The 17,960-nt window shown below is 45.2% G+C and overlaps 1 protein-coding gene across 2 annotated transcripts in view; it reads right to left on the bottom strand.

Annotated features, from left to right (window-relative positions):
- The window catches only part of NOX1 (NADPH oxidase 1), a 48,604-nt gene that overhangs the window by 16,975 nt on the left and 13,669 nt on the right, over positions 1 to 17,960 (bottom strand). Inside the window, exons 4-11 of one of the 2 annotated variants that reach the window (XM_077922747.1) lie at positions 16,637 to 16,783; positions 12,425 to 12,520; positions 10,813 to 10,923; positions 8,881 to 8,965; positions 6,934 to 7,076; positions 5,998 to 6,179; positions 5,111 to 5,246; positions 4,428 to 4,520 (exon numbers count right to left, since the gene is read on the bottom strand). In XM_077922747.1, coding sequence (XP_077778873.1) covers positions 4,428 to 4,520; positions 5,111 to 5,246; positions 5,998 to 6,179; positions 6,934 to 7,076; positions 8,881 to 8,965; positions 10,813 to 10,923; positions 12,425 to 12,520; positions 16,637 to 16,681 — 891 coding nt within the window. In that variant the 5' untranslated portion in view covers positions 16,682 to 16,783. Of the gene's footprint in view, positions 1 to 4,427; positions 4,521 to 5,110; positions 5,247 to 5,997; positions 6,180 to 6,933; positions 7,077 to 8,880; positions 8,966 to 10,812; positions 10,924 to 12,424; positions 12,521 to 16,636; positions 16,829 to 17,960 lie in introns of those variants that run through there. The other variant, XM_077922746.1, reaches the window with a different exon arrangement.

The raw sequence follows: 17,960 nt of genomic DNA, 5'->3' as shown, positions 1-17,960 counted from the left end.
AAGAATGGTTTTCTTTTAACAGATTGGTTTGAAGAGTTGAGAACCATGGGGCAAGATAAATTCAAATTGGACTCAGTTTGAATTGGGCAAGTGTATCCAGGCTGCAATTAGCTTTTTGGTCCTTTAAGTGCAAGTGAGCAACTTCCATGAGTGCAAGACCACAGCCTATAATAAAATCCCATAGAAAGGCCAAGGCCAAGGCATCTCCCTCACGAGATGTCCAAACCTGTGCCAGCTATGGTGAATGCCAGGCGACATGGTTAAATGAAAGCCCCGAGGGGATTCAACAGACAGGATGTGTTGCTGTAGCACTATGTCAGTGTGAGACCACAGAAGAGCTAGCTTGACACCTGAGAAACACACAAAAATGGCGAAGGACAAAACACCAACTGCATTTTTCAGTCAGTAGTGGACCTTCCTGATAAATGTAAAGCATAGCCACTATTGAGAAAATGTTTCTCCCAAGAGCTAGAATGCCACAAGTAATTTAGTAGCAAAATGCAACATGTGTTATTTTTATATGATATATTTATACAAAGACATCCAAAGACATCCATTTACAACATACGATGTTATTATTTGTGGGGCAAAAATTTTTAAGAAAAATTCTAGCCCCAAAGGGGGGATAATGTGATAGGAATTTTATGGTCTTAGATATATGGCAACATTCATAACCACACGTACATAGATCAGCACAGGAAAGCCAACCTGGAACCATTTTGATTCCCAAACTGACCAAATGTTGTCTCTGCAAGGTCAAACTGGAAAAGTCTCCCCATTGTCTCTTTCCTCACAAATCCTGTCTCAAGGATATGTCTGTTTGAATAAGGTGTGAGCCTGTGACCTGGCCCAGGAAATAAATATTTTACCACTACAAAAGAATGGCCAGGCTCCCCGGGAAATCCAATCAAGTAACTTGCCAGACAGGAGATAAACTGTGACAAGAGAAAAACAACATTTAAATTTCTGTGATGTAGGTGGGATGTATCTGAGGGGTGGTCTTAGATTACACCCCTTCTGTGATGTATGCATAATGTTTCTGGGGGTGGTCTTGATCTAGATAATGGGAATTTCAAAAGTCTTTATAAGCTCTTGCACACCATCTTTCTGGGTCCTCCTCCTCTCCTGCGTGTGAGGGAGTACCCTGTTGCAACAGATCAATAAAGATCAAGCTTACTAGCTGCTTTGCTTCTCAATATTCTCTGGTTGGCCTCTGTTATTTTCTCCTACCAATAGGGAACCTATGTAAGGACTCTATATGGGCTCTTGGATACCCCATAAGGGAAAAGGGCATTATTTTTATTTACAACAACACACAGTTTAAAAGCCCATAGTTTCTTTAATTAGCCAAAGGCCTAGGGGAAGAGGAATGTTTTTGTCTGGTGCCAAAAGAGGTGTAATGAAGGAGCCAAGCAAGTCTCCCTGCGAAGAGCATTCAACAAATGGGGAATATTTGGTTGGGAGCTGCCCAGAGTGGCTGGGGAAACCCAACCAGATGGGCAGGGTATAAATAATAAATTATTATTATTATTGATGTGTTAGGGAAATTTCAGGGTTCAAGCCTGATACACAGGGCTGCCTGGATCAACCAACTGAATATGGACACAAATTGTCAGCAAAACAGGCCATCTTTATTGAAAAAGCATTGCAATGCATTCCAACCAGCTCTCACCAAGCAGGCGGGGCACCCCGAAAAAAAGAAAAAAATTCACCTTTATTCCTACTAAGCAGATGTCATATGACACCAGGGTTGCAGAACAGGATCATAAGGTTTCTGCCCTCTCCCCTATTCATTTATTCCTCACCAGACTTTCTTAGTAAATAAAAAGTCCTGGAGATAACAGCTAAAGCCTACAGTATTCTTTGTCAAGGATTCCTGTTATCTATTCACAAACTGGCTATAGAGGAAGCCAGGAATGTTTTGTCGCCTGAGGCAAAATACGTAGGCCTGCAAGGGCTTCCTAGAACACTAATCTCTTACCAAGGCTCAGCTAAAGGGAGGTTTTTCTGGGGGACGAGGGAGACCAGCAGCTACGCTGTGCAGCTACACTGTACCACCCTGCCACCGCTGAAGCCTTCCTTACCTTGGCTGCTAGTGGGGTGGGTGAGTACACTTCTTCCACTACCACCACCGAAGGCAGCTGCTTCATGGGAGGGTTGGCTGCGCACATGTGCACACACTTAGAATTACATTTCTCATTCTTGATCTCTCTTTTTCCTCAGAGGGCAGAAAGAAGTGGCCCATCCATGCAGGACTTTGGAACAGAGGCCAAGGACCCCACCCAGCAGAATGAGCAGGAAGGCCCCCCCCCCACCTATTCTCCCACCCAAACAGAGCGGGCCAGTACAGTCATACCTCGGCTTACAGACACTTCAGGTTGCGTTTTTTTCAGGTTACGGACCAGCTGAAACCTGGAAGTACCAGAACAGGCTACTTCTGGGTTTCGGGTTCATGCAGGCACAGAAGTGCTACATCGCGCTATGCGCATGCGCAGAAGCACCAAATCACAACCCGTGCGTGCACAAACGCGCTGCTGTGGGTTGCGAACACTGTGGGTTGTGGACGTGCATCCCACACGGATCACGTTCGCAACCCGAGCGTCCACTGTAGAGGCGGAAGGAGCCCCTCATAAGACCACTTAAGTCCAGTGTCTTCTTGATGCTGTGCTTTAGTCAGCTTTCATCCCAATCTGATTAGGCCAGGAGCACTTCCAGACTCTGGCTGTTTCCAGGTGGAGTTCCAATCACACTCTAGCAAACTCATATTGCATCATTATAGTCGGGGGTGGTGAGGTGTCTTGCACAACAAGCCCACTTCCCCCAAAAGACCAGACATTCCGTGATAAGGAAAGGGATAGGGAAATGCGCTGGAAACTTGAGGACAAGACTTGCTATGGCAGAACGTCATAGAATTTCCCCGCAAACAAATCAGAATCTGTGCTTGTTAAATAGATAACGTTGTCTGGTACCCCAACGAATAAATCAGGATGTAAACAGTAAACAGGTTGCAGAGTGGTAGGATGACATTGTGTCAAGCAAAGATTTCCCCATACTTACCAGTGCATTTTCCCACAATTTATCATAAAGAGTCTGATGGGGGGGGGCAGGTTTGCTGTATAACAGTTCCAAATCAGCTTTAGTTGCAGAAAGCCTCTGCTCTTCCCAGAGGGAAGGGGTTGTGAGCGGGAATCACTTCCTGCAGTCACAGGGGGGGGGTGTGGCTAGGCCCCCCCGTCACTGGAGCCCTGGGCCCGCGTCACGCCCCTCAGCCAGCCAATCCAGCTCGCTGGGGGGCGTGGTTTAGCCGGATTTAAACAGCCGCAGGCCCATGAGCTCTCCCTTGCTTTTACGGCTTCCATGGATTACCAACCCGCCCACCCACCCTCTAGGTTTTGCTTCAGCTCCTTCCCTTGCTATGGACTTCGGCTGGTCGCCTTGGTTGTCCAAGGGGCCTGGTAGGAATTTTTTCCACTTGGCAGATTGGAACTAGCCGCTTGGTTTATTGCCTACCTCATAGCAAATTGTCACAACTTGGTGGTTAGGCACAGTGACCATCACCCACCCCTCCTCTTGAAGGGTATTCCATTAAAGGAATCCGGCGGTTGTGGTTCCTGTCTGACACCTAGGTGGTGGCTAGGGCCATGGCACGACCCTCCGGTGACTCTAGGGCAGCGGTTCTCAACATGTGGGTCCCCAGATTTTGTTGGACTACAACTCCCATCATCCCTGAGCTCTGGCCTTGATAGCTAGGGGTGATGGGAGTTGTAGTTCAACAACATCTGGGGACCCACAGGTTGAGAAAGGCTGCTCTAGGGGAAAGCTTCCAGTTGATTCGCATCAACAAGCTCCCCCTACAGGTTGTTAACCCTTGCATGACTCCCTGCAGAGCGGGCAGGAGTCAAGTATAGTCTGTTCGGATCCAATGCCTAAGCCAATACCACTCACATTCTGTAACCAATAAAGTTGTGGCCTTTTTTAGCCCATTAACCCGAATACTTGTGTCCATGTATCTTATTTCATCACCAAGTGGGGAGCGGGGCCTTGACTCACAAGCTGAACCGGTATACGATTGAATCCCACCTGAAAACACCAGCAGTCTGAAAGTGCCCTCAATTTACCACTGACACGAAGAACTTGTCTTGATTTCCTTGAGCTCTAGCTGAGGGCAGATCCACACCACATATTTAAAACACATTTGATGAACGTTTAAAACAGATGACTTCCCCCAGAGAATCCTGGGAACTGTTGTTGTTTACCTCTCACAGAGCTACAATTCCCGACAACCTTAACAAACAACAGTTCCCATGAATCTTTGGGGGAAGCTGTCTGCTTTCAGTTGTATGGTGTGCTTCCATCTTGAGGCACACTTAATGTGTCCTATGTATCCAACTCAAAGCCAAGAAGAAGAAGAAAGCAGAGATGCTTACCTTTACAACAACCACCTTCTGGCAGGAACGCCAAATCCTCAAGGCTCTCTCAAAGGCATAGAGAATTATCGGGGCCAACACCCACTTCCAGGACTTTAAAGAAACAACATCCACGTTAGAATGGACAGTTTAATTGCGGGGCCAGCATTTTCCCACTTGTGAAACCTTCCACCTTCATCCCTTCAGTGCTTTCCTCATGTTGTACCGTATTTTTCGCCCCATAGGGCGCACCGGCCCATAGGGCGCACCTAGTGTTTTTTTGGGGGGGGAATAAAGAAAAAAATTTATTTCCCCCCCAGGCGTGGGGCTGGGGCGGGAGAAGCCCGAGCTTCCCCCGACCCCAGCCCCCAGAACAGGCTGCTATCCGCAGGGATGCAGGCAGCTCTCCGCAAGCCGTGGGAGCCCGGCGCGAAGTCGCACCGGGCTCCCATGGCTTGTGCAGAGCTGCGCGAAGCCCAAAGCCTGGGGCGCGCTGCAGGCAGCTCTCCGCAAGCCTAGGGAGCCCAGCGGGAACTCCCGCAGTGCTCCCAAGGCTTGCGGATAACTTCCTGAAGCCTGGAGTGCGAGAGGGGTCGGTGCGAAAGTCTGCATTCGCCCCATTGGACGCACACACATTTCCCCTTCATTTTTGGAGGGGGAAAAGTGCGTCCTATAGGGCGAAAAATATGGTATGTCATTCTTACCTCAGCAGGAAGACCCTGAAACTCAGGCACTTTGCAATGAGTGCTGTTGCCTTGAGCCCACTCTGTATACTGCCCAGCACAGAGCTTAGGATTGCTCTCCTCCAAGCTTTTGTCTGTCTGCCCACGAACAAGACCTCTGGGAAAAAAGAACAGAACCATCAAAACTGCAAATGTGAAAGAAAGGAACAAAAGCCCAGTACAGTGGTACCTCGGGTTAAGTACTTAATTCATTCCAGAGGTCTGTTCTTCACCTGAAACTGTTCTTAACCTGAAGCACCACTTTAGCCAATGGGGCCTCCTGCTGCTGCCGCGCCACCGGAGCACTATTGTGTTCTTATCCTGAAGCAAAGTTCTTAACCTGAAGCACTATTTCTGGGTTAGTAGAGTTTGTAACCTGAAGCGTATGTAACCCAAGGTACCACTGTAGTGGAAAAGGAGGTTTGCTCATACAGGCCATGTGAGCTAAGCAAACCTTTCCAATAGACTCTTTCAGCTCATATTGTGTTTGGTTTTCAGTTGTAAGGTGTGGGTTGCAAAAAGGTTGCTCTTTGCTTTAAATCAGCAGTGGGGAAGTGTGCACATAGAAACACATATTAGTGAAAATAACATTCAAATGCACCATATGTGGATAAATTGTTTCACAAAAAAGGTGTATATTAGGCAAAACAACACAACAAGATGTGCATGTTAGGAGAAATTCGCACTAAAAAACTAATGAATTTTCAGGAAGACTACTTAAAACACACACAGAGAGACACACAAATACTGCTTTTGATTTGTGGAGAGCCTAACATTCCTCTTAGGGAAAAGAGGAACATGAAATGGTTAGATTCGCCCACTCCTAGCTATCCTAGCTAGCCTATCCCACAATTGCAGAAGTGCCTTACGCAATGCCGTGGATGACGAGGCCCAGAAAGTAGATAACAAAGAGATGATGGGTGTACCAGAAGACCTCAAAGTAGTTTCTGCGGATGAACTGCATAGAAGAAGTGACCATAAGGATGAAGGACAAGGTGATGATCACACCTGTTATACCAGGAATGGTGGTGAATGCCACATACAAGGGTGTCTGCAGATGAAAGCCAGATTATGACATGTAAAGTTGTGCTTGATAAAAGCTCTGGCTTACAGACAAGGTTTAACGATGACATTTATATACCACCTTTTCTCCCAGGAGCTCAAGGTGGTGTACATGGTCCATGACACTGAAAGATAGCTGTATACATGAAGGAGCGTCTCCATCCCCATTGTTCAGCATGGAGACTGAGGTCCAGCTCTGAGGCCTTCTGGTGGGTTTCCTCATTGCAAGAAATGAAGTTACAGGGAACCAGACAGAGCGCCTTCTCAGTAGCGGTGCCTACCTTGTGGAATACTCTCCCATCAGATGTCCAACAGACATACAAATATTTGACTTTTAGAAGACATTTTAATGTATCATTTTTTAAATACTCTGTTGGAAGCCGCTTAATAATAATAATAATAAGTTAGGTAAGGTTGAGAGATGGTGATTGGTCCAAGCAAGGCTGAGTGGGGTGTCTTCTTCATAAGGGCTATAGACTCTTAGGTTGCGTTCACACATCCTAGTAACCCAGAACATACAAGCGCACCGCTGAAATTCTCCTTAAAAATAACACCAACGAACTAATAACACCCAGATGAAAACTAATCACCAGTAGGCTCTAAATAGAACAAAATGCATAACACTGACAAGTTATTGCTTACAGTCAAAAGGAAAGGAAGCTTTCAGCAAGGCTGAAGCACCAGCAACTTTCCCTTTCAGAACTTCAATGATGTTTATTGAGCAAAGCTTGTGAGGCACCAACCGTAGTGTTTGAATGGATGGGGTTTAGCCACAACCCATCGTCCTCATGTAAGTGTGAGAGGGTGGAAGCCAGGTCTCCGTCTGTTGCTTGCTTAGCACGGTTGTACCACTCAAAGTTGAGCAGGTGAGCAATGATGTGAACCGCTGGAAGAGAGGGCAAGAAAAACCTGAACTGCGTCCTTGTAGACAGCCAAATTATACAATATGCTGACACCAGCAAAGGGGCTATTTCTATACTGATGTTCTCTTTCTATACTACCAGTAATTGGGGTTAAATGCACGCAGCTATCTGCCCTTGCTGACTCAGTGTGTATGTTTCCATGCATGCACATTCCCATGTAGGGATGGGGGAGAAAGTGATTCAGTTCGCATTTTTATACGAACCTACCTAATATGAACTTCCTGAACCAGTGAGCAAACTGCAATCATGGATCTCAAGGACTGCCTCTCAACATAAAAACCATCCCATATTCGGGGATCATCCTCTGAGGCCCTTCTTCATGTGCCTCCTCCACAAGGGTGGCAACACAAGAACAGGGCCTTCTCTGCAGTGGCTCCCCATCCGTGGAATGCTCTCCCAGGGAGGCTTTCCTGGCACCTTCATTATACATCTTCAGATGCAAGGTGAAAATATTCCTCTTCAGAAAGGCCTTTGGCTGATTAATATCCTACAGCCCTTTAAATGTAGGGAGGGGGAGGGGGAGTTATTATTTTGCTCCTTTGGTTTAATTTATAACTTGTGTTTTATCTTGCATTTTATTCTGTGAACCACCCTGAGAATCTTTTGATGAAGGACAGTACCGTAGATTCCGGCGTATTAGGCGACTGGGCGTATAAGACGACTCGCCAAATTGGCAGCTGCAGCAGTGGGCGGTGGGAGGAAGCTGCTCAGCGAAGCCGGATTAGCATCGCTGGGCAGCTTCGCCGGGCAGCTTCCTCCCGGCGCGGAGCCCGCCGCCCACTGCCGCTGCCCAGCAAACCCATACCTGGTGTATAAGACGACCCCCAACTTTTTAGAGGATTTTCCGGGGTTAAAAAGTCGTCTTATATGCCGGAATCTACAGTATCTAATTTGAAGAAGAATGCAACTATACTTTGAAATGTATACTTCTCTGCATTGTGTGATGCAGGTCTCCAACCCAAACGTGTACATAACAATACACGTATTGGCGAGAACAATGTACTACAGTTATGTCATGCTAATGAAAATTCCTTGCAGAAATGTCAATATTAGGCACTGGTTTTCCACTTCCTCCTTTCCAGTCTCAGGACTCAGCTATGTTAGTAAAGATGGTGATATGAATGTGCTATAAACATGCATCACTAGATTGCGCCATAGAGCAGGAAATTTTAAAACATGGTTTTCCATAGAGATTTCTTTCTTTTGTTATAATGATCTAATTCCTGACTTATTTATACCTTCCCCCACCCCACCCCCCGTGTTTAGATCCACCCTCAGTCTTGTCCCTGCAGAACTCAACAGGAAGGAGGATGTGGCCAAACTTAGAATCAGTCATTGCCCCTGGCTCCGCCTACTGTTGACCACCCTGACTTCTGCCCCCACCATTCTGCACCCATTTTTTAAATAAAAAAACAATAGTTAAATGCTTTTGAAATTGTTATTTTGAATACCTTTTATTTTATTTTATTTTTGGTATAAAAAGATGTCAAGGCTTCTTAGCAAAATGTTGTGAGTATTAACCTACCCAATCCATTACAAACATAAACTGTGAGCTCAACAGAACCCTTAGTTGGGAATCAATTTGAAGCACAATGTAAATGCTCTAGTTTGGCAACATATTTCCTTCCCACCCCCAATTCATTTAAGTTCCACTGGTGACATCAGTGTTTATCACTGGACATTTGTGGGGTGCCTTACAGTTCTTATTGTACTCATGAAAACGAATGTTGGGCCCTTTCGATTTCTCTAGAACAGAAGTCATTTTACCTGAGTGGAGGGCAATCATGTAGGCCACCAGCTTGTGGAAGGTCAAGTTGTGATCTAGTTGTTTCCTCATGGTGCGTCTGCAACACTGAATGGAAGCAAAAAAACAGGCCAGCTAGCAGACTGGGGTGTAAAATTCAATGTGGGTATCACACAGGGTGGGCACCCCAGCATTGGCCCCAACTTCACCCAAAGGATCGCCCAAGCAACGTTCATCTGCCCCAGACCTGACATGATATGTGACTACAAAGCAATTTCACAGCAGGAATCAGGAGCTTAACAGGAGATTGCTCCTTTGCATACAGGACTCCCTGTGATATGCAGCTGATCAGCAGAAGGGAATGGAAGAAATTATTTGGATTATTGTTACTATTGTAACATGATGATGATGATGATGACGATGACGAAGTGGAGCTGATCAGCAAAGGGGGCTGGAGGAAATGGTTTGGATTGTTGTTGTTGTAGTAGATGTTGTTTCATGTACCGTATTTTTCGCCCTATAGGACGCATCGGCCCATAGGACGCACTTATTTGGGGGGGGGGGGGAATAAAGAAAAAAAATTATTTTCCCCCCGAGCCCCAAAGAGCAAAGAAGCCAGGACAGCAAGCGGGATGGATCCTGCTTGCTGTCCTGGCTTCGTTTTTAGCCTCAGGGCTCGGGGTCCGGGAGCGAAGGCGAGGTTGCGCAACCTTGCCATCGCTCCCGGAGCTTGCGGGGCTGGGGGCAGGGGAAACCATTGCTCCCGGAGCTTGCTTGCAGGGCTGGGGGCAGGGCTTGCCATTGCTCCCGGAGCTTGCTTGCAGGGCTGGGGGCTGGGGGCAGGGGAAGCCCGAGCTTCCCCCATCCCCAGCCCCCAGAACGGGTCCGGGAGCGATGGCGAGGCTGTACAACCTCGCCATCGCTCCCGGAGCTTACTTGAGGGGCTGGGAGCTGGGGGCGGGGGAAGCCCGAGCTTCCCCCGACCCCAGCCCCCAGAACAGGCTGTTGCCTGCAAGCCTTGCCGCCCGGGGGGAACTCCCCCCAGGCGTGCAAGGCTTGCGGACACCTGCCTGAAGCACAGGGCGTCCTCCGGAGGGCCCGTGCTTCAGGCTGCAGGCTGCCGCCCCAAGCCTTGCGCGCCCGGCGGGACCTCCCCCCGGGCGCGCAAGGCTTGCGGATAGCTTCCTGAAGCCTGGAGAGTGAGAGGGGTCGGTGCGCACCGACTCCTCTCGCTCTCCAGGCTTCAGCGAAAGCCTGCATTCGCCCCATAGGATGCACACACATTTCCCCTTCATTTTTGGAGGGGAAAAATGGCGTCCTATAGGGCGAAAAATACGGTATTTATATTCTGTCTCTCTCCCAAGATTTAAAGGGCTTCTTCCATTCTAATGACACAGTATGAGAAATACACAGAGAGTTGTATCCAATGTACAGCTGTGTTAGCGTCACTTAGCGGTGCACTTGTTTCGCCGGTGAAATGTTTTGCACCAGCAGACCTTTTCCCCCCCAAGAGATTCCATAAGTTCATTGTGGGGCTGAGCTATCTGTTGCGCAATAGTTTTCTGCAAGCCACAACTATTGTGTTGGGTTCCTTAAAACTCACCTATCCATTAACTCAACAGATATTGAGGTAATAAACAGCCCAGAGGTCCCAAACACCATGATTTCCTCGGAGATTGAAAACTGGACGAAGGAAACCTAGCTGGAAAGACAGCCTCCTTGACCACATTCACACCATACATCAACACCACTGTGATGCCTCTTTAAACAGTTATGACCTCCCCCCCAAATAATCCTGGGAGCTGTTGGTTGTAAATGTAAGGTGTGAATGTGGCCTCTATATTTTTATATTGTAAACCGCCCTGTGATCCTCAAATGAAGGGCAGTATAGAAATTGAATAAATAAATTATAAGCAACAAATTGGAGGTGCAGTTGAGATCCATTTCTTGCTCACCCAACAGCTGCCCCTCAGAAAGGAGAGAAGGTTCCGGCAAACAGGCAGCAAGATCAGCATGCTGTTGAAGTTGAGGCATTTGGCTGAAGCACGTGCCCAAGGCAGGGCAGACTACAAATAAAAAGAGGATAAGCTGCAGAAGGGTGTTGGTTTTTTTACTACAAACTTGTAACTGTTTTATACTCCGGTCTGGCTCTACCATTAGGTAAAGAGAGGCAGCTGCCTCTAGTGTAGGGATGGAGGGCCCCCCCAGAAATTTGGCTCAGTTTGCATTTTAATGTGAAACTCCCCCGTTTGTACTTCCTGAAACAATATGCAAACCTTAACATCTTTCCACTCTCTCACTCTTCCGAATTTTGCACTACAGTTCTCCAATAAAATAATTGGTAATAAAAATGTGTGCCTATTAGGGGAAAGTGTGCCTTAAACTGCACGTTAGTGAAAATATACGTAGAAAAATGCATCGCATTTGGGAAATTTGTTTACAAAAAAAGGTTTATATCCAGAGAAATTTGCACGAAGATGCTAATTAAAGAGAACTTTAGAAAAATAATTGAAATTTACAAACTAATGCAAAATTGTGAATAGCTGAGGGCTGCCATACGTCAATCAAAATTTTGTGTTCCTGGTTGTTGTTGTTTTTTAAAAAGTTCAACAATATGGCAATCCTAGAAGAGCCGAGCTTAAGATTTGGAAAATGAGAAACTGAAATTGATAGGTGGAACATGCTGGGTGGGGCATGGCGGAAAGTAGAAAATTGTTCAGGGGCATATAACATATGACCTGCTCTATGCAAATCACAGTGCATGCCTTCAATTGTCTTTTCCTCCCATCTACCTATGCCACATTTCCTCCTCTACCTGCCTACTCCTCACACTATGCTCTCAGCCTGTGCACAAGAGCTAACTACAGTGGTAGCTCTGGTTAAGAACTTAATTCGTTCCGGAGGTCCGTTCTTAACCTGAAACTGTTCTCAACCTGAGGTACCACTTTAGCTAATGAGGCCTCCCACTGCCGCCACACCGCCGCCCCCCAATTTCTGTTCTCATCCTGAAGCAAAGTTCTTAACCCAAGGTACTATTTCTGGGTTAGCGGAGTCTGTAACCTGAAGCGTCTGTAACCCCAAGTACCATTGTAGTTGGTAATGCTTGCCATCATTTGTAATTTAGGTAGTTTATTATCCCCAACGGCCAATTGCAAGGCTTATTTTGCATCGGTAGAAGCTGGTCCAATTAGGGCAAGTGTGGTGCTATCCAACCCCTAACCAGCCCCCACATGCCTGACTTCCAACTTCCAAGGGGTTGTACTACCAACAACTTCCTCTTCTTCAGTCTCAGGTATTTCTCCTCAGCCGGAAGGATGGGGTATGTGTGTCAAAACTAGGATTAGTTGACTCTGACTCCCATTGGCTCAGGTTCCACCTACTTTTTAGGCTCCTTACCTTCTGCCCCAACAGCCCAATGATTCATATGCTATATTAATTAACAATATGCAGGGTATTAATCCTGTCAATGAATTAGGATTTTCAAACAAGCGTATCTTGCTATCCTTTGCCAAGATTATTCATCTCCTAAGAGCAGAGGCAATCAGAAATTGAGGAGATGATGCTCACCCCAAGGATCTGGCGGGTGTAGAAGTACTTTTCACCTCTGTCAAAGGTCAAGAAATAAACCACAAAGAGGGAAATGTTTACTCCCAGCCAAGCAACCTAGAACACAGAAGGAGAAAACATAGTTGAGTTGGCTTACTAAACCCAATACACTTTAGAATATTGGGGGGTTGGGGGAATGGGCAAAGGTTTTAGCCCCATGACTGTCACCAAGGACTGTCACCAGTAGAGTAATCTGGGTTCTAGGCCCATTGTCTCCAATTTGGTCCATAACAGCCCCCTGCCAACAATGTCAAAAGCAGCTTTAATATCTAGGAAGGCCACATAGAGATGTTCTTTGTGGAGCCACATGTACTTAGCGGCTTATTGGCCGATAGTTGGAAGGCAGCTTTTTATCACCCTTTTTAAAGATTGGAATAATTATAGATTGCTGCCATGAGTTAGGCATAATACAATATCTATCTATCATAGTGAAAAGTTCCGCTAGTATCAGAGCCCACCACTCTGACTTGGCTTTGATCAATTCAGATAGAATGGCATCAGGGCCAGCAGCCTTTCCTAGTTTCATCTGGTCGATTAAACTTATAACTTTGGTGATGGAGACAGGAGGCCACTCATCCGCGAGAGTAAAAGTGGCATGATCCTGATTATCAGGAGGAGGAGCCAAGATGCCGTCGTTAGAGGAAGCACTGATTTGAGCTCTGCGTTAGTTGTGAGGTTTTTATTAGTTTTTACCAGTTTTATCAGCTTTTTATTAATTTTTACTAGCTTTAGTTTATTGCTTGGTAGTTTAAAATAACTAAGATACCAAGCGATAAACTAAAACTAAAAGTTTTAGAGAAAGTCCTGGAAAGTCCCGGAGAAAGCCTTAATTAGCTACAGCTCGACTCAATGTACCAACTACTTATCAGCAGGAGAGGAGTTCAAACGCCCTAATCTTGGAAGGATGCTGAGTTTCCTGATTTACAGCTGAAAATAGTAGCAGCTGCATTTCTGTGAAAATGTCTAAGAAAAAGAAGCGATTGGCTTCATCTCCACAAGTGAGCCTACAGCAGAATTGCAAGCAGAAAATAATCAAATCAATGTCATGCTTGTTAGGATATCAGTTAAGATCATTTCTCATAAATATATAAATCACATGGCACAATGAATACACACTATTTGAATAGGAATGCCCATTAATTTTGCGGGGGCTTAGGCCCCTCAGATATTTTAGGGGGGGCAAATCCCCCACAGCCCCTAGGAGTTGGCTCCTATGTGCCTTGCATACAGAAGGTTCTGGGTTCAGTTCCTGAAATATCCAGGAACAGTTCAGCCTCCGGTGCATAACTCTGGGGCAGAGGCCCATCCAGCAGAGTGCTCAGGAGGGAGCTCAAATATAGCAGGGTCAGCTTTAAAGCAAATGAAGCAATTGCCATCTATAAAGAGAGAGTCCCATAAAAACCATTTATGTTCAGAGTCTAAAATTAGCTAACCGCCCCACTGCTGAGACTGATCTCCTTTTTATTGCTCTTCCGTCACTGTTTGTGCTCATGACGCTATGTGTCTCTTATCAATTTCTGATCAGTCAAATACAGACTTAATATGTAAACTACTTACAACTTCTCTATGTTTGACCATATCACATATTTGAACTGCCTTTCCGGTTCAAACTACTTAAGGACTGATCCAAATTCCATTAAGAGCAATGGCTGGAAACAGCCGCAGGCACCAGCAAGCTCTGGGGCTACTGCTCAGGCCATTAGCTGCATTCCCACAGCCAGCAAATGTCACTCAGTGTGCACAGAAGCAGCAGCCTTGGCAGGGAGGAAGAGCAAATTTGTTCTTCTGAGTCAACTTTGCAACTGGCTCTTGAACATTCCTGCACCATAAAGTATGAGGAAGTTAGGATGTTATGGAGGTTTTGAACAGGTTTATACTTTCTCTCTTTGTTTTGGTAAATATTGATTTTATTTTATCATTGTAGGTAAAGGACTCATTGCTTGTGACAACACTTGTATTTTGGAACTCCACGCCAACTGATGTGGGAAATGGCCTTCTCGGTGGCTGCTCCCAGGTTTTGGAACTCCCTTCCCAAAGAGGATGGACTGGCTCCTTCCTTGTTGTCCTTCCGCTGGCAAGTGTAGACTCCTTTATTCCAGCAGACTATGAGGAACCAATTGCTTTTAAGAAAAGGGTTTTAATAATGTGTTGCACTGTTTGTGTTTGTTTGCCATAACTATCTGCATTTTAACAGGCCTGTAATTTACACTATTGCATTCCATTTTCAACAGTAACATTGTACTGTTTGCGCTTTAAGCAACATGTGCTTTATCTGTATTTGTGTTGATTTATGTGAACTGCCTCAAGTTCCGGGTTCTGGGGGAAAGACAAGATTTAAGAAGGATATTGACAAGCTGGAATGAGTGCAGAGGAGGGTGACCAAGATGATCAAGGATCTGGAAACTAAGCCTTTTGAGGAGCAGCTGAAGGAGCTGGGTAGGGTTAACCTGGAAAACAGGAGACTGAGAGGAGATACAACAGCCATCTTCAAGTATCAAACAGGCTGTCCCATGGAAGAGGGAACAAGCTTTTTTTTCTCTGGAGGGTAGGATCCAAACCAGGGGTAGGCAACCTAAGGCCTGTGGGCCGGATGCGGCCCAATTGCCTTCTCACTCCGGCCCGCGGATGGTTTGGGAATCATCGTGTTTTTAAAATGAGTAGAATGTGTGCTTTTGTTTAAAGTGCATCTCTGGGTTATTTGTGGGGCATAGGAATTTGTTCATTTTCCCCCTTCAAAACATAGTCCGGCCTACCACATGGTCTGAGGGATGGTGGACCGGCCCACAGCTGAAAAAGGCTGCTGACCCCTGATCCAAACCAATGACTTCAGGTTGCAAGAACATCAAGAAGAACTTTCTGACAGTAAGAGCTGTTTAACAGTGGATCTGAATCCCAAGAGAGGTTGTGGGCTCTCCTTCCTTGGAGGTTTTTAAGCAGAGGTTGACTGGGCCATCTGTCATGTATGAGCTAGTTCAGATTACTGCATTGCTGGGGATTGAATTAGATGAGCCCCGAAGTCCCTCCCAACTCTACAATTCTATGGTTCTATGAAATAAAATAAATAATATTGACACTGGGCGGGCACCATCACTGCCTTCCTTCACTCACCCCTGCTGACACATGATTTAGTTGCCTCTGTCCTTCAATTTGCTTTAGATGTTTTTTTAATGTTTTTGACAGGTTTTTAAGATGTTCTAAATTTGTTTTTATTAACTTTATTTGTTTTTCTTGTTGTTGCAGAAATGCTTGCCCCCCTGGACTCCTTCCGAAAGAAGGACAAGATACAAATGTAATAATTAAAATTAATGAATTAATGAATGATAAACAAAAAAATAAATAGACTAAACAGTTGTAAGAACTGAAACACAGCCATCTTCAAAATTTGCACAAATCCAAATTTGCAATACAGTTTTCCAACTAACAGTGTTTACAGAAAATGCAAGTATGAGGGGGAAACCTGCATTAAAATAAAAATGTGAGTGAAAATGACACTCAAAATTGCATTATATTCGAAGAAGTTACTTGCATAAATGTGTACTTCAGTTAAGACTGTGTTAAAAATGCATTTATTGGGAGTAATTCACTCAAAAATGATGAAGATTTTTAATGAAGATTTTTTTAAAAGAAAGTCACAAATTGCTGTAGAAATATAGGAAACTGAATACAAGATTGTACTCTCATTTTCCTACTCATATTGAAATACTGCCCCTCAATGAGGCCAAATTTAGATTCACAAAATGTTTAGGGGTATGCGTCCCCCCTCCCAGAAAAAAGAACTGCATGCATATTATGTTAATAAATGTCAAAAGATACCCTGCATGCTTAACTGGGAGCAGGTGCCTTCTCAGTAGTGGCACCACAACTGTAAAATTTCCTTAAAATACCTAAGGAGGGTCCTGCGAGTTCAGACAGAAGTCCTATTAAGGTACCTCAAGACTTTCATTATTTTGTAGGAGCGATTCAAGCACATACCTAAAACTTAGGCCCCATCTGCACTATAAGATGTAAAACAGCATCATACCACTTTAAACTATCGTGGGGACTGTGGTTTGTTAGGGGTACTGAGAGTTATATGGAGACCTCTCTTCCCCTCACAGAGTTACAGTTCCCAGAGACTGGCATCTTCCTTGCTTCTCAAATCTATCCCTTTAGAGCTTAACAAGAGTTACTTACAATCACAAGAGCTGAAAACCAATGGTTGACGGCCCAGTTCCCCATCAGAGAGTCTGCAATGTCTCTTATCTGGCACGCCTGTGACCCTGGCAGGGCTTCCTGTTTTGGAACTGCTCTCAGGAGTCCTTCTACCTGTAGAGTCTCCTTCTGGGAAATAGAAAATTTGCTTCTTTTCACCTGCTTCATTGATTTTATGAACTGGGCAGGGATGTGATGTCCTAAGCCAAGCCCATAAGTATTGTTGGGTTTTCCCCTGCTCAGCTTTTTAAAAGGAAATGGTTGCGCGTGCTGTGTTTGTGTGTGTGTGTGTGTGTGTGTGTGTGTGTGTGTATTAACTCCAAAAGCTACAAAAATTACGGTATTTCTCACTCACTTCAGTTCTGGTAAGTACTTGTTCAAAATAATCAAGATGAGTTGATTATAGATTCATTATAGATAAACACTTTCTATGAAATAATTTGAGTACTTCTAAGTGTTTCTTTCATGTAAACATTGTAGTGTGCTTTCTAACCACAGCAAAGGTAAATGTAAAGGACCCCCTAGATGCTTAAGTCCTGTCAAAGGTGACTATGGGGTGCGGCGCACATCTAGCTTTTCAGGCCTAACCGCAATAACCTCTCAAAGCAACTTAGAAACATCAATCCTTCTAATAAAGGGCTCCTCCAGACTTGCGCTATCACATCCACACCTGACATTTAAAGCACTCTCATGCCACTTTAACCGTCATGGCTTTCCCCAAATAATCCCGGGAACTGTAGTTTGCTAATGGGTCTTCTAACAATTCCATTTAAAGTGGTATAAGCGTGTTTTAAATGTGTGGTGTGGGTGTGACACTGTTTATTTACATTCATCCTGATTTGCTTGGTAGTCAGTCAGCAGCCTTTATTGAGCATTCATTCTGATTTGGTTATGGCCATGAACATTTATCCTGATCTTGGTTGTGGGGTGTTTAAGCATCTTCCTTTTCATCGTTCGTTGTTCCCACACCTTTTAATGCATTTGCTCATTGTTTTTCTAATAGCAAAAACTATGGGGTGAAGGTGGTTCATAATGGATTTGGTGTGTTAGAGCACCAGCACTTTAATCCACATCAAATGCACAAACTTGAAGTTCCAGTATGTCCTTGACTCCCTTCTACAAAATAATGTCAGCCTGGACCTTGTGTTATCATGACCCTGTGTTATCATGGGCAGGATGCTGGCATAGCAACAGCATTCAGTTTGTAATGCAACATAGGGGTGGGGAAGCTGTTTGGTTCCACAGACCATATCATTATGAGGATCCACTTCACAGGCCAAATTTGACATGGTTGTGGGTACCCAGC

This window comes from Podarcis muralis, chromosome Z (assembly GCF_964188315.1).
Source record: "Podarcis muralis chromosome Z, rPodMur119.hap1.1, whole genome shotgun sequence".
Classification (NCBI taxonomy): Eukaryota; Metazoa; Chordata; class Lepidosauria; order Squamata; family Lacertidae; genus Podarcis; species Podarcis muralis.
The sequence above is the reverse complement of the archived record's forward strand: the minus strand, read 5'-3'. Positions and strand labels throughout refer to the sequence as shown.